This window comes from Nomascus leucogenys, chromosome 10, assembly GCF_006542625.1.
Source record: "Nomascus leucogenys isolate Asia chromosome 10, Asia_NLE_v1, whole genome shotgun sequence".
In the NCBI taxonomy this organism is placed as follows: Eukaryota; Metazoa; Chordata; class Mammalia; order Primates; family Hylobatidae; genus Nomascus; species Nomascus leucogenys.
The window spans coordinates 20,153,904-20,177,586 of NC_044390.1; the positions used below are offsets into that span (position 1 = coordinate 20,153,904).

The 23,683-nt window shown below is 32.2% G+C and overlaps 1 protein-coding gene across 1 annotated transcript; it reads right to left on the minus strand.

Moving 5' to 3' along the window:
- Positions 1 to 1,538: 1,538 nt before the first annotated feature.
- ALX1 (ALX homeobox 1) lies at positions 1,539 to 23,216 on the minus strand. The gene is made up of 4 exons (XM_003259612.1): positions 22,842 to 23,216; positions 19,450 to 19,754; positions 16,331 to 16,459; positions 1,539 to 2,168 (listed from the first exon to the last, which is right to left on the minus strand). The coding sequence occupies exons 1-4, from the start codon at positions 23,065 to 23,067 to the stop codon at positions 1,848 to 1,850; spliced, it is 981 nt and encodes a 326-aa protein (XP_003259660.1). The 5' UTR covers positions 23,068 to 23,216; the 3' UTR covers positions 1,539 to 1,847.
- Between the last annotated feature and the right edge of the window lie 467 nt (positions 23,217 to 23,683).

The following is a 23,683-nucleotide window of genomic DNA, read 5'->3' on the forward strand; positions in this document are numbered from 1 at the left end:
CTGTCTCTCATTTGAAAAATATATGGTACTAGCCAAGGGATACCTAAATTTAAATTACAGCGGAAGAAAATGAAAATGAACACTATTAATTTGTGAAATTTTTGAAAAGAAAATCTTACACTCTAGTTTTAAGTTTTGGTTCACAAATTCCTATTAACCACACATATGAACATATATGAAAATAAGTCATTCTCTTCTAAAACCATGAAGGATATTTAACAGCTACCTAAATAGTCTTTTAACAAAAGATCTTGCATGAAAGCATAATTCTCACAGCCAAATTGAACACGTTTCTTTTAGAAACAAAAATAAAGAGAGAGAACACAAAAGTAATAAAGAATAAAGTATTACGAAATCAGGGAATGTTTGTTTAGGACATGACTCATTTCTATCATCAGCTTGATTTAAAATTTTATTACAAAAGATGTTTAATTGCTATAAATATTTTCCCACTAAGAAGAGACACTTACTGCATTTAAGTACTTTTTCCAAAATTTAATTTTAAAATTCATTTATTCCTGTCCTTTAGCCATTAGAGCTCCCAAGCATATTCCTAAAGTCTGCAGGATTCACAAGAAGATCCTACAGAGTACAAAGAGCTCGGCTCTAATCTGAGCCATGGAAGTCATCTTCATTTCAATTAATTTACTTTGCCTTTATGAACTTAAGAATCTTTCATGGAGGTTGACATTTCACTCATCTGAAAAAGCTTGGAATGTGACAGGGTAAAGGGAGGAGAAGTAAATCAAAGGGGTTAGCAATTTTCCAGATGCAATGTATTTTTCTTCTCTTCTTTTCCAACAGAAATTTTAGAAAGCTTTCTGACATTTTAATTCTCTATGCAAAAACCACAGTAGCAAAAAATGCTTAAGGCATAATATGTTAAGAAACAAACACACATGCATGTAAGCATGCACATACCCACAAAATACATATAAATTCCAACTCACTGATGCTTTAACAGAAAATGTTACTTTCAGTGTAGTATTAATTAGCGGTTTATGTGCACAGGTTAATCAACACAATCTTCGTTTAAAAGCAACAGCAAGGTTTGTAAATTTTTTCTTGTTTGTGATGATTAAGTAAATGAGTCTATGCTGGCTTCTTCACTGGAAAAATGACATTTATAAAGTCCGCTCCCATGACTATATTTTCAATCACACCAGAATACTTCAGTTATCACCTTTAGCCATGTGGCTTCAGGAAACCATGCCCAAATATCTCATGCGAATGTTGGTTATTTTAAAAGATCCCTTGTTTAACAGACTGGAAATTCACTAAAACATCAAAGGGTAAAAACAAAAATAAAAATGAGGCTTGAAAATAAATTCTCAGCAACAGGGATTTTGCCCACTGCTTTTTGGAGAGAGAGAGAGAGAGAGAGCAGTTAACTCCCCAAAATACCCTGATTCAATATTTACCTGACAGCTTTGGCATCTTGACATTTTCCCCAGTGCATTTCCTTCTTTATCGGGTATTATTTTACAAGAGATTTCTTGTTATACAGAAGTAACATAAATCAATCTATAACAGAAGAATTTGTTTAACACATTTATTCTTTAATAAGTTGCATGATCATATTTCATTGACTTGTACAATAGAAAAGGAAAGTCTTACTACTAAAACAGAGTTTGTGGAGACTGGCACATGGTAAACCTATTTAGTCTTTTCAGAGGTTCATTCTTAGATTTTAATGTTAAATAACAACTATTCATTTAAGCTGGTCTCACTGAATATCTTGACCTTTAGCAATTCCACACACAGCAGCTTATTGTGGTATCCTTTAAATATGAGAAATAAGAATGTTTAACTTTGCTATTAAAAGAAAAATAAAGGAGTACTGTATGTTACATGGCCCATGAAATATTGGCGGTGTGCTCCTTGGCTTTCATTCGAAGAACTGCGATACTGGAAGACCTCCTTTCAAACTCTGGCTTTGTTTCAAATGCATGTCCATTGGTTGCCCCAGTAAGAAGAGAGTCAGTGAAAAAATTGTTGAGGGGCACGTGGCTGAACTGGTTTTGGTGGTTTGAAAACCCCGTGTAACTGGAATCTGTCCGAGGCGAGTGAGAATAAGGTGTCATACAGGAGGAAGTGTCACGTGGTAACATGCATGAAGTAACCACAGACCCACCACTTGCATTTCCTGCCCACAAATTGTTCTGAATCTGGAATATATAAAACGACAAATATTACATTTTCATGTTCTCGCTTTTGTTCTCTTACTTTTGTTAAGTTGTATTTACTAAATTTGGTTAACTATTATTCATTGTTTGCTCCCATTGGGTGGTCTGTAATTACATACAACAATGACTAAAAAATAATTATTTGAGAGATCCTTCTAGTTTGTTACACTGAAATAGAACAACAAATCTCACATTCTTGGCCACATAACATACTCTCAAACATGTCTATCTCCTATAAAAAAAGTATTATTTTCATAGTAATGATTTTAAAAATGAATCTGGAAGATTGAGTCATGACCAATTCATATGCTTAGAAAAGTAGTTTAAAATCTGGTTTTAAGTTTAAAGATAGTTTTTGTCTTTCTAAACAAAATAACACAAATGCATTTTTAAAAAAAATTCTAACTTGGACTCCTGGTGCGGCAGTTTTCGTTGGAAAGCATTGCTGACAATAGACTGTTCTGCAAAGATATTTTTGATCAAACTCATTCTGGAATATGTTTGCCCTCCTATTGCTTTTTGTATCCTATAGTCTTGAAAAAATAGCTCTGAGAATCTGAGAAATTACAATATTTGTAAATATACATATTTTAAAAATTTCTTCTATGATTTATATATGATATAATGAATTCGAAACAGACATGTGACATGTAAAACAAAGTTAGAATTTTAAAACATGGGCCTTTACCAAATAATGGAATCATAGCTGAGAAAGATATGCAACTATTTAGCAAAAATATCAGATGAGTATAACGCAGTTACTCTTGTGTTATATAATACTCCTATAGAGTAAAAACTGCTTTATCATTGACACCCAAGATATTCATACTTCATATTATTAAATCTCTACAGGAAACAATTCAATGCAATATTAACCAAGTACAAATGTATCTAAAGTTACTAGCATATAAAAGAAACATGATATAGAACTTATATAACAAGAATTTTAAGTAGGACATATCTCAATCTTAATATACAAGCTATTTAAACAAACAAAAATAGGAACCGCATACGTTACTGGGAAGCTAAGAGAAAATCATGACAAATGGCAGGAGGTGGGGAAGGTAAAGAAAGAAAATGTTGCGTGGCATAGTAATACTATGATGCAGCCCTTTGAAGATGAAATAAAACTGAATGCTTTTAGCAACATTATTATAATACATTTGGACCAGAATATAGCAGCAATACACATGTTAATCACATCAGGCTTCCTTATCTTTTAAAATCATGATTGTAAGAGTAGAATCATCAGTGAGTAGGACACGTATGTTTTCCTATATTTGTTTTTACATAAAGATTCCAGACACCTACATATAAGGTCTGGTGTAGTCTTACAATACCCATGCTTGAGTTGTACTTTCTATGGCAACTAATTTTCAAGTAAGAGCAAAAAATATGTTAATGAATCTTCTAGATCACACTGGTAAAAAGGTACTCTGTCACTCAAAAGAGGACTGATTAACCAGGTTCAAAACGTAAGAGAAAAACCTTAATAAGTAATTTCAACCTTTGGGTGGGGTTTCAGTGATTGGCAAGGTGCTTATATATCTGGGTGGTCTTAAAAAATAATTCTTTATATAAATATATGTACAAGCTGCTTTAAAGTTGTTAAATATATACATATGTAGAAAGAGACAAAGAGAGAGATCTACATATCTATATCTAAACATATACATTATATATATATACATATATATGATTTGCATATTTTGTTAATCCTTAAATTGTCTCAGGCTATGTTCTAATTATGGCTCATTCTACTATATGTGTTCCATTTTAGGCAAAACATAATGATTGGTATCAGTGATTGCTGAGTTATGTATCTCAAACCAACAAGAGGGCTGCTAATGTCATTACTCTGTCAAACTACCTCTTTTAACTTCATCTGGGTGATTTTCCTCTGACATTCAATCACACGTTGTGCTACTCGGCAAAAACCGTAGTCACGTGTCTGACAAGAGCTTTCAGAAAATGAAAGTGAACTTTGCTTGCTTACTTAAAAAAATAAAAAGGAAGACAAGATAATGAAACAGAAGGATTATTTATATTTTGTTTGTTAAAGAATCGCTCGATTTATAGTTTCTCGAATTTTTTATTAAAATCATTCATTCATATTCCAAATGCACAGAAATATGTTCACCAACTAGATGAAAAAGCTAAAATCAGAAAGGTAAAGGCAAGGAAGGTAACCTATAGATCTAAATTAAGAAAATATTGCCTCCCTAACATAATTAACATAAATCTACCTATAAATTGAAAAATATTCTGTAGAGTACATTTAAAAAAAGCAAATTTTATTTTGATCAAAACTTCTTATCTGGACATGATCAAGCATGTTATATGCATTACTTTTGATGAAATAATTTCTAACATATAGACATGTTTTTCTGGGCAGAACAGACTGGTAAAGTAAATATGATAACAGTATTTTAGTTGGGCTTGTGAAGATACCATAAATATTTTGAAGATTGTCATTTATTCCTATTGGTAGAGATACACTCACACATTTTTACTGATCTATCTTGTTTTCAAAATATCTGTTTCTTCCTCCTCCCCAGCACCACCGCTGATCTTACCTTTTTCAAATTTCCAACATCTTTATTTGACTTTAGAAACATTGTTGGTTTCCACATTGTAAATTTATTTAGATGCAAATCATAAAAGATAGTATCCTCAGTATATTGTGATTTTACTTCTCTGAAGCTTGCCCTCTGGGTGTTTAAACATTTGATGATGACGCTCAAGACCATGTTCATTATAGCTAATGGTTATCAATTAATTACCATGTATCAGACATTACGTTAAATATATTATGAACACTTTTAATTGCTGCAGTACACTAAACAGCGTGTTCTTTTGCTATCCCCATTTTGAGGATGGTAATACTATGGAACAGAGCTGAAGAAGATCACCCAATATTGCATAGTTCCAATGGTGGAGGTCAAATCTCAACCTAGGAAACCTTAGAAATGCTGTAATAATGACTAGTTTTATGAGTTGAAATTATTTACTCATTATCCCTACTTTGTGGAGGTTCATAGTCTCTACTCTCTGAAAGAAAAACCCACAATTATTTCTCACATCTGTTTTGTCATCCTCAGGTCTAACATGGCACAAGGTAAGTCCTTAATACAAATTTATTAAGTGCTCAAAAAATATGGACTGATCCATCTTGCAGGTATAATCAAAATTTTATGGATGATTTATGTTAACATATCAAAATTTTTGTTTCATAATATGAACTCCTAAATCACCATACTCAATAATCTTAACAGTGATCATGAAAATTACATTCCTAGACCTTGCTAACTGCATTTACCTGGGAAGTTCTTTATTTTTATTATTAAACACTGATTCTCCACCACAGATAAATATCCTTGGAGACTGATTCATTTAGTATGGCTCAGGAGATCTGTATTAAAATAATAGTAATAAAATACACACATGGAATTCTGAAAATCAACTGAAATTAGGAAACACTACTGGAGTCCAACTTACTTCCAAATGAAAAATTATTTGTACACCAATTTTGTTTACCACTTGTGATAAGAACCTCATCTATTAAAAAAAAAATCCATTTCTTTGCTATAAAAGCAAGCTGTTATAGTCCTCTACCTCTACCTATGGCTTCCATTTATGTGCCCTGTAATGATGCAGAATAAGATCATCTTTCTTACATGTAAAAATCTTAAAAGTGTCATCAGGCATGATGATACAGCCCCCAAGTCTTTTTTCTCCAGGTAAACATTTCCAGTGCTTTTAACCATTCCTCATAGACTTGGTTTCTAGACACTGTATCACTCAGATCATGTTATTCTGGATATGTTTGAGCTTGTCAATACCGTTTACCCTTACCAATACATAGCATTTACACCAGAATATCATACACTGCATATCATCTGATTGCTGTAGGAAAAACTTGGCAGATAAAATCTTTGTTCTAGGCCATCTAGATTTGATTAAACAACATTATTTGAGCTAAGGGTTGACTATACTGCTATCAAGCTGGACTCACACTGTTCCTCCATCCCTACACCAGTATATTCTCATATAGGCAGTAATTTTTAAACTATGCCCTGGAATCTATAAATCCATGTGCATATTATCTAAAAGTGCCTATTAGTTTTTTGTCAACTGGGAAGCCCATCAAAATCACACTCTGATTCATTAAAGGAAAAATTATATTTGTGGTTCAATTTTGGAATTAAAAAAATATTAATTTTTTTCGTAAATAGGATAACTACTCTTATTTTGAACTATTTCATAGATACTACAATGACAATACCTGGCACCATATAATTTTACGGTGTTTTTGTAGGCCTCTGTTCAATATTCAAGGGCTTTACAACCAGAATCAAATACTTCCCATATCCTTCTTGTATGTGTGTTTTTTAAAAAGAAAAAGAAAAAAAAAAAAAGATTGACTGCCTTCATGTTTTTTTTTCTTTGTTGTGTTTAAAAGGAGTGGAGAATCTAAAAACATTTCATGTTTTAACGTTCTCTGAAACGTCTTTTTTTAAATTTTAGGGGTGTGTTCAAAGCACTGTCCAGGGAACTCTGTCCAGGGAACTTAGCCAACTACCTCCCATTAGCATGAATGGAAGTTCAGCGGATTTACTGCACTTCACTTTGAACATTTGCCCCTTCATGTTTTTCTAACCAAACAAACGTTAACACTTAATTATCCCATGACTTCGGAATTTTAGAGAAAAGTTTTATTTTTGTCTTATTTATTCCAAACGGAAACCTAATTCATTTAATACTCATTTTTTTCCAAGGAATTAAAAGCAGTAGAGAGGAAAGAGAGGGGAAAATATGTAAATATATATTAATATAAACATAAATACTAAGAGTTTTTTACTGTGGATATATATTTGTAATAAATTCAAGTACTACAGTAAGTTATGGGTAGAAAATTATTTATTTCATTTACCTTAGAACTTTGATATGAATATATTCTTTGTAATCACAACTACAAAGTGGATTTTGTTGTTCTAACCCTGGTTTATATTTCTAATATATTTACTGATTTTATATAGTGAGTACTTTTTAATATATTTTTCCAAAAAGGACTTTTAAAAGAATAGTGAGTTTGTTAGTTTTTTACTTAATTGTAAAATAGCACGATGTAACAAAAAAAATAGTTTCATAATAGCATTTTATAGTCAATATCCTAATATTAGTGCTATTTAGAAGAAACAACACTGTCAAATTTCATAGAAATACTAAACATGAAAATATGTAAGTAACAACCTTCCCTTAATTTTAAAGCTCTCCAAAACAACTAATTAAATGACATTTTTTCTACTAAAATAAGTTTATTTAACTCTACTTCTCATCTATATATAGAGTGCTCCTATCTCCTGCCACCAACATCGATCATATTTACTTGCATAAACACACATACATACACATACATCTGCACACACATTCCACGTGCACACTCACACAATTCTCGCATCACATGCTCACACACTTTCCTGTGGGAATTAAAGGATACTTTAAAAGACAGAGATCAGAGATTCATAGAGTTACTTGTGATGATGTTATAGCAATACCTCTTTACATTAAAATCTAAAAATTGATTTGGGTTTCCTCTTTGGCATAATGTTTAATACTATATAAATTTATTCAGACAGTATCACTATGTAATTGAATTTACTAGATTTGTACATGTTCTCTTAAAAGTGAAAATACTGATTTCTGCAAAAACAGCTCAATTTTTTAAGAGACTATTATGAAATTCACTAGTATATTCCTGTAACATTTACATGACAAAATATTAATAAGAATCATATGCTTAGCAACATGCAGATACTTTAGCTGTTGACTAACTTTAGGATCCCATTAACTTTTCTATTTACTACATCAGTAAGTTGCTGGCAGGGAGAAAGAGTATAAGTGAATCTTTAAATATTGAATTTGCCACCAGTGACTAACACACACTGAGACTTTGTCTACCTGAAAAAAAAGATCCCAACTTGAATTAATTAAGCAATGAAAAGATTAATCTGAGTATTTTTTAGGTACTGCCTAAGGTAAAAATTAGGGTACATTTTCATCAGTATCTACTCATTAGATCTAATTTTCACCAAAAAATATTTTAAGGTGATATATAAAATATTTAGATTTTGATAAGTCTATTGACATTTCAAACATTCTTAAAGTACTTTTCCAATATATATTATTAAACTAAAGTGATTAGAAATCATTTATTCATGAGAAACAGATCATATACTAAACACTGTCACTTTTATTTTTTAGTAAAATTCCATCTAAGATATGTATACAGAGATTTGAAACAAGAAAGGTGCCTGTCCATTAAAAAAAAAATCACCATTAAATATCACACCCATATAAGACTGATAACTTAAGAAGAAAACTGCTTAGCAGAAAAATGAATGTGTATGTCTACTTCTAGTGCAAAATTAAAAGCATGAAGCTTAATAAGAAATGTTAATGTCTGTAAATTTTCAGCATAACATCATATAAATGTGTTTACATTTTTCATTATTCAAATAATATTTGAAAAATGCTCCAAGTCCAAGATATAAGAATATTAAGAAAATTTTTCTTTGGTGTTGACTGTATTCTTAAATTCTATATTAAGTGACTTTTAAAAAGAAGATTTATAGAAACTTTCACGATTGCTTTAAAATGAAAGTTTTCAAATCAACTCATTTAAGGAAGAAATAAAATGGTAACACCTAGCCTTTGCTATTTTATTACTATCAAGCAATAATTATCATATGAAGGATTTTCCAAACTTTTGTTACATTATTTTTCATGTCTTTTAATACATGTATGATAGCTATTGCTGATTCATCAGTGTCTGATTCATTTTAGTGATAAAATTATCCTATTGAAACAAAATTCACAATATAAGAAATAAAGATAAAAATGTAAGCTTGTAAATTAAGCTTTAATGCATAAATAGCTTAGAATATGAATAAAATTCACAAATATTTTAATTTGCACAGAAAATGTTTAATTTTAGAGATCTTTCTTGGAGTCATATATGGACTTTGAATTTATTCTTAAAATATTGAGTGAAGCTATTGATTTTACTCATCATCTCTTTGTATTAACTACAAAGTTGACATTTTATTTTTGTAATTTTTAAAATCAACTGTGAGTTTGTACGGAAGTTTACCTATTTAATGTCTATGATGTAGAATAAAAAAGAAAATCCATAGACACATGAGGCTTCATAAACATGGCATGCATATAATTCTGGATTAAAGTATATCATAAGGTTCACACTAACAATAGTGTAAACTGCAGATTTTAAACAACAGTTCTGTGCTCATAGACTTCCTGGGCTTTGATGGCTTAATTTTCTGCCTGTTATTTCTCCATCTTCTTGTGAGGTTTTTATATGTATAAGCTGACATTGGCACTCTGCAACATTTATTTTTATTTTCTTCTTATTTATTTGGTTATCTATTCAACTTACTGATTTTACTTTCCTTGTAAAATAAAAAATACTTATTTAAAAAAATTTTGTTAACTTACTGTGTACAGTCACATTAGAATATTACATTTTCAAAAGAACAGAGGTAATTATTTTCATAATTGACATGAGTGCACTTTGTTTCTTTTGGAGGATATTCTTTGCCTCTTTAGAGTCTTTGTACATGCAACAAAATAAAAATTAATTAAAGTTTTAATAAAAATGAAGTTGCATTTTTATTAAAATTTATTTTCATTAAATGAATTCCATTTCATTAAAATTAAAATATGTCAACAAAATAAAAATTAAGAAAAGAATTCACTGTAGCTAACTGTACCTTCGCCTAATGATACTGACAAAAATTGTCTCATGCTGCACATAACTTATATATATATACACACACATACATATATAAATATTTTATTCATATTTATTTAAACTCTAAATAAATTTAATTAAATCAGCATATTTACTCGCTGCAAAAACTATATTTTAGTAAGGTAGATTATAATTATATTTCTTCTATCACTTTAAATATTTGTGTTTATTATCAGTGACAAATTGTGCAATATCAATATGATTTTTTGAAAATGATGGTAACATTTTGGACATAAGTCATACAAGAATTTTCACTGTATCATTGTATGACCATTCATTGGTTGTTTCATGGATGTAAAAGCATTCATTATACAATGTATTAATTACCGCCATATTAGTAATATTTTTAAAAGATTTTGGTTTGCTTATTTCAAATATCTGGGAAAAAATAGAAATTATAGTGATAAAATTATGATATTTTCTCCAAAGGTAAAAAATGCTACAAATGCCTTTTATTTACAAACCACAGTGGTTGAAGGAGACAAGTCCTATGTTCCTTATTTAGCTTAAGTTAAGACAACCATTAAGATTAATATAGAAACTGCCATTAAAATCAAGGTAGATAAGCAATATGTCTACAACCTATTATATGGTAACTACTATTATATGAAAACCTTAGAATTTCATTTTTTAATTGTATAATTACAATATTTGAAACAGAATGTGTTAAACTAAAATGTTTTACAGCTTTAATCTATGTATTAAATTATAAAAATGACTACAAATTACCTATAACTTGAATCTACTGCTTGGCGTGTTCAAATTCTAAGTGGCATATATTTATGAAGTCCTCAATAATACAGTGGAAAACAAGACACTGTGTGGATTCCTTGGTACATTTGGTAAGCATAGATTTAGAGATAGTTTTCACTATTTAATACTCAGTGAAACCTCATTCAAAATTTTGGTGGCAAAAGCACTTCAATTCTTTTTCTGAAATTTGTGATGTAAATATTTATAAGAAAATAATTCTGGTGAATCGAAAATATACTTAAACTTTTCTAAAGTTACCATATTTGGTTTTCAATTAAAAAGTAAAGTGTGTTTAACTGAATTTAATATTTCCCTAGATCCCTAAATAGTAAATTTACTCAGAGATTGGATTAACTTAAACGCTACAACATAAGAAAACAAGCAATTTAGCTACCTGGAGAGGCAGGTACTTCAGAACAAAACTAATAATGACTAATGGAAATGATAGAATTCCTACTACTTATTAAGTTCTGTTTTGTACTAGGCAATGCCCTAAGTAATTTGCATAAACAAGTTTGTTTAATATTCACAAACATCATATGAGCTTTTACTCCCATTTTAAAAATGAAGAGAAATGTTCCTCATGGTAAATTCATTTGCCAAAGGTCTAAAAGCTATTAAACTGAAAAGCCAAAACTTGAACTCACATCTCTCTGACTGGGAAGCTCATAGTCGTTAATGTTAACCCCTGGCCCTCTTCAAATCCCAGGATTCGCCTCTATAGTCTATAGAGGGCTTTCCTTTTCAGAAATCCATTTAGTCTTCACAATAACAGAAAAATCATCATCATCTTAATCATCTACACTATCAACACCACCAACACTGGCACCAACAATACTTCGATTTTACAAATAAAGAATCTGAAGATCAAGTCAAAGTTGTAACTCAAAGTTATCTATCTAGATAATAATGCCAGTGCTCATGTAATCCAAACCTAAGAACATGAAATTGTAAAGTTATTTGTAAGAAATGAAGGGTAATTATAATTCTCAAGAAAATACTTATACCTTAAGATAAAATATTTTATTCACTAAAATAATTATTTTTAAAATGCTTTGTTTTTGCCGTGTTAGAAACAAGTTAAAATGTAATATCACTAGATCTTTGCTCAGTTTTTAAATTTAAGGCCAAAATTACTTAGATTTATGGTTTCTTGGGCCTAGTTTGCGCCAAGCAGTGTTTGCAAATTTAATACAAATATTACCCAGTTTTTAGTCTTTCTACAAAGCAGGGAATTTTGTCTAGATCATTTATACATCCCTGATCCCTGCAACAGTGCATGGCATATATTTGTTTTGAAAGGCAAATAACTTTGGAATAAAAGTCAGCTGAAAAGTGTTGGCAAAATCTTTCTAGCCTATTTTTTTGAACAGAGGAAGAAATTGAGGAAAAGTGAATTGCTTTTATCACAAAATTGGTTAATAACAGAAATTCAGAAACTATCTGTTTTATTGAAAATTGATGATTTTTGTTTTATGATACACTACTTAATATATTAATATATTGAAGTGAAACTGTACTATTACTCACATCTATCCAATGTCTATATAATTTGCTCAATTCATAGCAGACCATCCTTGGTGATACAAAGATGACTAGTAACTGGGTCATCTTTTAAATATTTTACATTGTAAATGAGAAGTCAGACCTTTAATACAACCCACCAAAATGTCAGTGAGAAAGTGATGTGCAGATAGATGGCACATCCCAGAGGCTTCATGGAGTAAATATGGCTTAGATGAGGGAGGGAAATTCAAGATAGAGGAAACAAATTCACCCCAAGCAATGAGAATGCTCTCAAAAATGTCACCTCTTGAGGAAAAATGAATAGATTAATTTAGTTAAATCATAGCATTGCCAAATGGCAACTGATATCTTGAGCCAAAATAAAGAACTTAAACAAAAAGATACTATTGTCAGTACATCAAAATATACTACCTTAAAATATGTAAATATGAACATCATGTCTCTCACTTTCTTATTTGTTTGCTGTCAAAGGTAAGTTTAAGAAAAAAGTCTTGAAACAGTCAATGCGGTGTTTAGGCTTCGTAAATGTTTATAAATTTAAAAACAGAAGCATTTTTACTTTCCAAAAAGGATGTGATATTTTAGGATCCAATTTGAGTTATTTCACTGTTCAGTGATGAATTAAAGAGATGATGTTACACAAAGGTCTCTGGGCTCCTGAGCTCAGAAAACCTGAGCTTAAATTAAACAAGGTAATAGATACAAGAAGGAAGCACAGTGTCTAGCTTTAAATATGCCCCCAATCATTAGTAATTATTTTTACTGTTACAGCTGTTGTTACTATAGTAAAAAGAAGGCCAGTTGAAACAAAGTATTTATTAGAACATATTAGAAAGTATTAATTACTATATAGAAATAAACATATTATGATTGTACACACTGAGCAGGTTTGAGGAGATCATTTTCTAAACTATCTCTGTTTTTCATGTATTTCTATGTATGGCTTCTCTTTCTGCCAAATTGCTAATTCTTCATTTCTGTCCTGCCTCTAACATTTTCTAGTTTCCAACTTTTCTGAAATTAATATTTTTTTCTGTAATTAACAGTCACCAAATCCAATGTCTTATTGGACTGAGTTATTGGATTCTACTTCTGTTTCTATTTCTCTCATTACAAGCTCCTATTTTCAAGCCCCATGATAAAAAAACGTTTCCTTTAGGCTAACTCTTGAGAGACATGATCTTGGCACAATTATTTTTTCAAACAAACTAAAAAAGTATCTTGTATATATTTAAGTTAAAATAAAAATTTCCCCTGGCTTTATCCAGTATCTACAGTGGGGAGTTGCAGCCATATAATTTCGGAAATTTTGGTAACCAAACATTAAATGATTTACCAATATAAGAAAGTACTATGGATTTCATGGTATTAATTTTTATTATTATTCGTGATTGGCACTGTTGAAATAATTCCAACATATGTTCTCCATTCTTAAATTATCAGGTGGTATAGCCAATGTATACAAATTATGAGGAATAATTAGTGCAACATTCCCATGATTTGTGGGGGGAAATTTTTTAAATTAATTTTTCATTGGAGTGAAATAGATGATCAAATATATAATTTGGTGTACCATGTCCACTCCTCCATTGGTGTCTAGGTTACCTCATTCTTTTAATTAATAATATATAAAGCTTTGAGGTACAATAACACAATGGTAAGATAATCTTAGGGAAAAGAGTTGGTTAGTCAGAGTACATTGAGTCATATTGAGCCTTTATACATGTCTTAAAGCTGTATAAAGTTTTAGATTCAGAATAGTTGCTATGCACTATTCTGAATGCTTTACCCTTTATATAGGTCTTAATCGGTGCTAGGCCTTATTCTGATTGTGTTATCAAAGAAGCAAGAAGAGTCAAATATAAAACAACCAACGTACAGGGACAGAAAAATTGAAAACAGACAGAAATGGGGTTTGAAAGGAAATGAAGACTGAAAGAATAAGATGCACAAAAAAGTAGTCATAGTCAAGTATTGTGGAATATACTTAGTAAGACTGTTTAAAATCCATGTGAAGAGCTCATAATTTGTTACTTTATTACGTCTAAAGTCACCACAGTCAAGTAGTTCAAAATGATATAAACCATTCTCCATTTCACCTATATTTTTATTGTTATTTCACTGGTTGTGGCTCCCCCACACTAAAGCGCAGACTTAGAATAATGCAGCTCAAGCTTTATGCTCCTTTGGTATCATTTAAATATATTCACAGGTAGAGACAGTCTATTGTCAGGTTAAAATCTGGCAAGTGGGAACCAAATTGTCTCTGGTCAAATTTGAACTTCACCTCATCTCTTTCTCATTTGAGCAATGGAGACAATTAGTAACACCTAGCACAGAAGGTTGTTGTGAGGATTAAATGAGATAATATACGTAATCTGCTTCGAACAGTGCCCAGATATACAGAGAGGGCTACAGTAGTGTTAATAACCATGAAGACACTGCAGTCCCTGTCCTCATGGAGCTTGCAGCCTAGAGGGGAAATATTTTTACAGAATTTTGTTTAGAAACAAATGGCACTCAAACTGACTCAACTAAGGCACTCAAAAATATTTGGCAAACAAAATTTGACTAGCCCTATGATGGTGAGTAACCACCAGAGGTATCCTCATGCTTTAAAATAGGAGAAAACATAAGGTAACCTCTTTAAGATGAATTTTAAAAGAGAAACAAGATTCCTCCTATGACAAGGAGATAGGGGGCATTTATTGAAGAGGTATCCATGACAATAGTCTTCTAGCAAACTATTGGGTAAAGGTTTAGATGTAGTGACCTTTATAGTCTCTCCTGCAGGAAACCACTTGTGTGATCACGAACCAATTCCTTAACTCAATTGAGCCCGTTTTCATAACTCTTTTAAATGAAGGAGTTGAACAAGGTTACCTCCAAGACTTCTTTTATTTAACATATAATATTATATTAATAAATTTGGGGGATTTATCTGGAGGAGTGAGGTTTCTAAAATTGGTTTTTAAGAATCATAAAAGGCATCGGAACACAAGGAAAGAACAACATTAAAGAACTGAATTTGTACTCATAGCGTTGAAGAAAATGAATACTCAAGTTTGGGGTTCAGATCATCTAGTTACTGAACTATCAAGGTATTTCTCCAGCATATATGTTTCATATGTGTTTTCACAGGGGTCTCTTATAATGCCTATCATTAAATAACAAAATAATACATAGCTTGTTGCTTATAACACAGGTTTTTTAAATCATGTATCAAATACAGTTCTGAATATCATTATTAAGTATTAGGAAAAAGTGACACAAAATAAATCAGAAAGATAAAACATTTACATTCATTACAAAATATGAAAAAGAAATATATAGTCTCTATATTGAAAAGGAAAATGAGAAGAAAAAGAATTTCTAACACTTTTTGTAATGAAGTAAAAGAGCACCCATTATAAAGAGAAGCTGTTACTTATCTGTGATCAATTTTTAAAATTATGTCTGATACTAATTCTATCTCTGTTTTAAGTCATACAAGACCAAATGTGGACCCTTAGAGAAAGAATAAGCAATTTGAAATCTGAAAAAAAAAAAAAAAAAAAAAAAACGTAGAAAAAGAGACACATTTTTAAATGGAGTTAAGGGCTTAATAGGCCACATTTGACATCAGGTTTTATTATAGTTCATAAAACAATATCCACAGAGATTGCATGCTAAGCAACACTCTATTTACAGTATTTTTAAAAGTTAACAAAGGAAGAGAGTCTGAGTAATTGGAATGCAGAATAATTAAAATACCTGTATCATTAAATGATGCTATTTCATTTGTTGCAATATACAACAAAATTCAAAGGAAAAAAATACCCTGAAATATTTTTAAATGAATGACTCTGTAAGAAGACAATAAGAAAATAATTTAGAAAAATCAAAACTTAGCAGACATGAAGAATGTTTTCTGAAGCTTGGATTTTCATTCTTGACTATTATCTTACATATAATAAAGCCTATGTTAACCATTTTAAGAATATACAAACCAAATCTACTTTTCTTGATCAGTATTATGTGTAGTTTAGCATACCTGTGGGTAGCTGTCAGTCCTTGGCAAAACTGATATATCATAAGTGGCAGCAAAATGGCTTTTCGCTTGTTGTATTTGGCCATAACGTTCCCTTTTTCTCCATTTGGCCCTTCGATTTTGAAACCAAACCTAATTATTTAATAAAAAGTAGAATTTTAGCTAAGGAATATTTGATAAAGCAAATGTGATGTTAAAAGACATCAAACAAGAAAGGTAAACCGGGTTAAAAAAATTACTTAAAAAGAAATGTATTTACATTAGAAAAGGATCCACAGATTTTACTTTCTCTTGTGTCTTGATATGGTAAGTGATTTGCCCGTGAGGCAAAATAATTTAATAGAAAGAGGCAGAAGACTTTCGGGAAATACATTTGATATGTCTGAGCCTCTGTTTTCTCATTTATGGAAAACAAAAAGGAATTAGATTGTATGATCCTGAATACTCCATATATCTCCACATTGTCATGGATAAGTCTCCTTTAAGAGAATGCTGCAAGTCTGGAGGACATATATGCCATAATGTAAACTCAGTCAATCTATAAGCAAATTAATATCTGAGCCTATTAAAACTTATCTTTAAAATATGTCACAAAAGTGAAAGCTCTTCTGGGTTGTGCTCATACCTACATAATATTTTAAAAATCTAAACATAAAGATTACATCTAAATATATGGCAGCAGCAGGAACATCATGATTATCTAGAAATAGGAAAAAATGAGATTGCATATTATAATAACCATGACAAGAATTATAGGTAAAAAGGAATCATCTAAAGTTGAACTATGGTTTTAAAATACGTGAATGTGCTTATTACATACATTATGCAACTTATTTTCCATTATGAAAATGCTCGGATATCTTTACATAATTTCTCTAATTTAAAGCACAGGTAATGGAAATAATGTAAGAAATAGGGCAGATAGAACCAAGTGTCAAGAAAGTCTATCAGTTAGTGTGGCAACTAAGGTCACTAAGCTATCTTCCACAGTTTCTCTAATTACCTATTAGAAGTATTTATTATAAGAACCATCTTCCTCAGCAGGTTTGATAGTCATTAATTCATACTTGTAATGCTCCAATACCTTCACTTTAATATTAAAGGGAGATGCAGAAGATTATATTCAATATGTATACTTTGATGTTTTTTAAGTGAACATTATAGGAGTAGCTTTTGGGAATCTCTTTAGTCTTCTTCACACAACTATGTTCAGAATATAAAATATTTAGGAAAAAAGCTAGAAATCAAATATAAAAAATGCAAGTTGTAAAAGCCTTTTGTTGAAGTTTACTTGAAATTTTCACTCTTTTTCATACTCAATTCTAATCTTGTATATCTTTACCTTCACTATTATGGCAACATATTAATACTCAGTTTAATTTTTAAGTACACATTACAAATTTAAGATGCCACTTTGCAGAGTTTTCAGCAATTGAAATGAGCCAGAGAGCTATATGTTCATTATAGTTTTAGTACACTGCTGATAAATGCATATTATCCATTATGCCAAGGCTCAAGACATCAACAACAAAACAAAACAAATCAAATTTTCTTGCTGTCTCTACAGATAAGCCCCAGGAACATACTAAGGGAATTTAGTAATATGTTTTTGGGGTTTATTTTTTTTTCCATTGACAAAAAGAACTTGACAATTTCCTTAAAATGGGTAATAGTTACCACTCTTATGTGCAAAGCAGGAAAGAGAACGACCTGAGTAAGTTAAGTTCAGATTGGCTCTCTGTGCATGTTCTTAGACAAAAATTAATAAAGACTTGGTGAATGTTAAGGGGAAAAGATGCATTATGTACAGTTGGTCACTCTGTGTGCAAACATACTTGTTTATGGTTACAAGTATAACTAATTTAAATATAGACAAAGACAAAAATCTCAAACATACAAAGTGGGTGTTAATACTCGACAATTCTAAAATTCTTTGTTAGCATGAACTTTCTACATATTTACTTCCTGAACCAAGATAAAGTAACCATTTGCTTCCACCAACTCAAGTAAAAATCTGCTGCTTGTTATCCGTGTACCACCAGATGTTATCTCTAATGATGTAAGAGCCTTACAATGGCTTAATCTTAAAAAGAAATACCGTTACTCGATTTAGAACAAAATTTTCACTGTTTTATTCATTCCCCCATTTTAGCAGTTTATGGGAATTGCAAAAATCAATACTTTTGTAGAGGAGTCAGAACACACACAAAGTCAAAGGCCATTGTCCTGAATTATTGTTGCATTTTAAACTCTTACTATTTGGAAACTAGTAAAATATAGTTTAAGAATATCAAATTTAGTCAAAATAAAGTACTCCCAAGAGGTAAAATTTTACCTGATATGATTTTTCTTTCTCAAATTATTTTTAAAAATTAAGCATATTGGATCATCCAATTTAATAACTAGAATATATCTTATAAACATAATTGAGTATATACAAAAATTTACTTTAAAGCCATTATTTTTATTGCCTATGCAAAATTCATATGATTTATCTAGACTTTAACCATTATGATGGAATATTACATACTGACAACTACTAGAACTATAAAATCGTAAATGAGCACTATTTGATCTTTTTTTAATTATCCATAGTGAAAACATTCCATGGTATACATAACAATTGGGAATTTGTGGGATTGTTTCTTTTTTTTCTTTTATTATGCCTCCAACTCTAGAAATTTCTAGATGTATGGGCTATTATACAAATAATTTACAAATACCTGATGTATAATCTAAAAAAGAACCTTAATGGCTAATAAAACTGAAAAAAAAAACAAATAAATATACCAATTACTAAATAGTCATGATTCTGCTTTTCATCCTTTAAAAATTGCTTTTGAAAATCAGAGATATATTATCATATTGTTATGTTTGAATGATTGTTAATTTTTATGTCTCTGTAATAACTCGTGTTCTTTTGTTTTACATATTGCGTGAGTTGCCAAAATTTTTGCAATTAAAAAATAATTTTAGTAGACATATATTCATATATATTACTCTGTTCCTCATCTTCAGCTAGGGAATCAGTTTGTTTCTTTGTGGTAAAATGCACTTGTTCAATTATTCTAACACCATTTATTTTCCTATCCCATCCATCAAGGCCTCTGTTTGGCTCCTACCTGGACCCTGGCCTCAGTGAGCTCTGTCCTCAGAGCAAGCTGTTCTCTGACATACACATCCGGGTAATGAGTTTTCTGAAAGACTTTCTCCAGCTCCTCTAGCTGCAAACTGGTGAAGGTGGTTCGGTGTCTCCGTTTCTTACTGCTGGATACATTGCTATCACATTTATCCCCAAGTTCATCCAGCTCTCCCTTCTCTTGCATCCCTTTCACAGGAGACATTCGGAGACTGTTACAGTTGTCCATAGCTCTATTCAGTTCCGTGTGAAGGGGCTGTCCTTCTACTTTAGTGATCCCATAGTTCACTGTACCCAGAGGAGGAAAAAACAACAGTTCTCAGGATTGTGAAACTCATCGCAATTAAATCAACAAGTAGAAGTAATTGAGAGTATCAAGAAATTGGCCTATTAATAATTTATTGTGCTAGTATTAATTCAATTACCACATTCTATACTTAATTCATCGTAGGACAGGTTTAAATACCATTTTAAAATATGTTCATGCAACTGCTATGATCTGGCAAAATCCGCAGTTCTATTTTACAGGATTTATATGTTTATGCACATATTTTTTTTTTTAATTCACGTACTCGAATTAAAAGATGATCTGGGTGTTTCATGAAAAAAACTGTAAGTGTCCATGATTTTTGAAAACTGGAGCAAATTTAATGTCATGTATTTACTCACAGCAGATAAAATCAAGCTACTAATGTGGCTCAAAAAATATATTTTAATCTTAAATAATACCTCTGTACTAATATCTGAAAGTTATTATCTGCCACCATGTAAAATGTACTGATGATAGATTTCAGATGTGACATTATTTCCACTAAATTTTGAATATTTCAACTTTATATCCATGTCTGCATTTACACTTTTTCTTCAAAAATAATCTACTAAATTGACAAAACAAATTTCATGCCAAATTTTGAATGTGCTTTCTATCAGAAATTAGATTTAAGCAGCATTTTTTTTTACCTAAAAATTTATCATGCAGTTCTTTTTAAAACATTTCATATTTCTGCTTAGCTAGTTAAACAAGTTTTAAGATTGAAAGCTTTACTTTTTTCTCTGCTGAAACACAGAAATTAAAACAGCTATTAAAACATTACAGAGGATGACATCTGGCATTCTGTTAAGGGATGTTTAATTTCAGTAATTTTCCTCAGATTTGATTGCATGCTTGCAGTATGATATAAAACAAAAATATATCATATAATGCCACACGCCCACAAATGCAATGGATGCATATAGTGAAATGGGAAGCACTTTTTAAAAAGTAAAGTCAATCCAGCCAGAATAATAATTTCCAATAGATGATCATACTTTTTTCATTTGTTTCTTTTTTTAAAATTACCCCCATAATGTATTTTTACAACTCTTTTCATCATTATACAAATATATTCAACTTTAATGCGCATATAACTTCAATAGCTAATAATTGAGTACCGTGCATTTCAATGTCACTAACGGAGTAACTCTCAAAAATGTTCTCATCACAAAAAAAGTCAGATATTTGAGGTGATGGCCCAGTTAATTAATGTAATTTAATCATTCCACACTGCATTCAAAAAACGTAACATTACTTTGTACCCCATAAATATATACAACCATAATTTGTCAATATATAACAAATTTTTTAAATGAACGGTTTTCATGCAAAGGAAGATGTGATGTTAAACTAAATATAAAGAAGAGCCATGACTGATTAACAATACGGTTCTGTCTCCTTGGGCAAAATTAAAGGGGGAACTGCAGCAATTAGGGATGGGGGAGGGGAAGCATCAGAGAGGCTAAGGGCATCTCAAGAGAAAGACAGGATCTCTCCTAAATTAAGCGGATGACTGCCTATGTTCATCTTCCTTAACACTTCTCTGTTAAAATTCATCTTAATAGTGTGATATTTGTTTAAAAGTTGATAACGCATCAATTATGTCTCTTATTTTGGATTCTCGACTATTTAAAATAAAATATTATGATCGAGTCCATCCAGAGTCAATACAAGACATTGCAGAATCATTAAAGAAAGACCTGTCAATTCAAATAACGTTACGCATGCATCTAAGAATTCCACAAATACAGATACCAGGTCTGAAACGCAGCCAGAAAACCAACAACTCAGTGTAAGAATAATAAAAAGTATATGCTCGAATCTTTCTAAATAAATGACTGAAACGACTTAGCTGATTATTTTCTCTATCATTTGCACCTTTATTTTTGATTTACCCTTAGTGAAAAGTTACTTGCAACGTTAAATAAAATTAGTTAAATATGAGATTAAAAAAAAAGAAAATAATGTGTTCAAAATATTTAGAAAATGAGCTTCTACAGGCCAGTGTTTTGTCAGATTTTGAATCTCCATAAAATAGGGGGCAGGGCGCTTGTTGTAAATATTTCACACTTAATTCGTTTGTTATTTTAAAGCAGCCCGCCCCTTATAGCTTAACTGTGGAATATATACAATGATAAGGAAAAGTTCTCTTGGAATTGTAAACGTGCTTTAGCTGTCGCGATCTGAAATAATAGGTTCGTATTAGGTTACAAGATAGAAAAGATAGATGGTTTGTTTTGATAACATTTTGACTTGGAGATACTTGGGCATTCAAAGTTGAAGATTTCACCCAGAAGCATTCCAAAGACTCCTTAGGTGACTATTAATGTGAAGTCATAAAAATACAAAACGTAGAATCTGGGAATGAGTGATTAGGCCGGGGATGCTTTGCCTGAAGCTATTTAATGTGCTTTAGTGTTTAACAAACATTCTACGCGTGTTGTATTGCAAACGCAAAAAAAGCAGAAATTACAAATTCACACATGCTAGAAATCTAGGGATCCTCAAACTTTGAAAAAATATCGCCACGTCTTGGAAAATTAAAAAGATTTATCTTTACCTAAAGGAGCTCAAAGGGTTTTTTGTTTTTTGTTTTTGTTTTCCGGTTTTTGTTTTTTTTTCCTACTCGTGACGACAGTGACGTACTCTAACGAGCTGTGATCGATTTCAGTTCCTCCCGCCCGGACTGCAAGGCGGGCTCGCAGAGGAAGCGTTCTGTCTTGACTCAATTACTCTCTATTTAGCGCCCTATCAGTTTACTCCAGGAGCCAATATTACAGAAGGACTCAGGGATCATTAGGCGACCAGACCCTACAGCGAAAGGAGAATCGCTCGGAGGCAACCCGGTGCTGGATCTCTCCCTCCCTCCGCCCTCCGCCCCCAAAGGCTGCAGCAGCAGTAACACCGCTTTATAAAGCGATCACCTTCCACTACCTTCCTCCACCTTCCAGATCCCTCGCTCCCACTTTTCTCCTTCCTCCCTCCCTGCCTGATAAGACCGATCCTGCATTTTCGATTGCGGAAGGGCTGCGGCGGCTCTGGCTGGGGCGCTAGCGACTCACCGCTGCTGTCCTGACAGGGCGAGGTCCTCTCCAAGCGCACGTGATGCTCGGCGCGGGGCAGGGGTCCGAAGGCCTGCACGCATTTGCTTGCAGACGCTTTGCTGTAAAAGGACTCATTGTCCAGCGTCTCCATAACGTGCTCCAGAGGACCTCCTGCGCCCATGTAAAAGTCACTGTTTTTACTCGGAGGGCTCTTGAGGGCAAACTTCTCGCTCAGGAACTCCATAATCCTGGAAGGCTGTCGCGTAGCTCCTGGGGCACAGAAACTGGAGAGCGCTGGGGGAGGGAGCAAGTGGGTGGGAGGAGGGAGGGCCAGAGAGGAGGTTAGGGAAAGCGAGCGCTGCGGCGTCGGCAACTGCCCGGCTCCTGCCCCTTTAATACGTCCCGGCTGGAAAAGGAGCACCTGAAGTTGCTTTTATATCTTGAAACTCAGCTGGCCTCCTCCGGCAGCCTCCCAGTTCTAATGAATATGAAAATAGGCGGGCGACTAACTCCACCCAGGGTCCCCCCTCCTCCCCTACCCCACCCCCATTTTCCCGACTTACCCGGGCAGAGCGCGTCCAGGCCTAGGATAGACAGACAGACAGCTCCATTTCAGACAAATGCCAGGAGAGACGAGCCCCTGACACCCAGATTCATTGCCGCCGTGACAGTGGACTGGCATTTCGGAAGATCTTGGTGAGATCGCAAAGCAGTTAAACCTCCACTCCCTACTGCCTGCGCCTTCCTGAGCCACCCGTCCCTACCCCGCCCCCATGCCGGCCACTCACTACCAGAAAGATTTAGAGGCGTCTTAAAAACTTGAAAGAAGTATTGCTCTAAAAACTTTTATTTCATCCGTA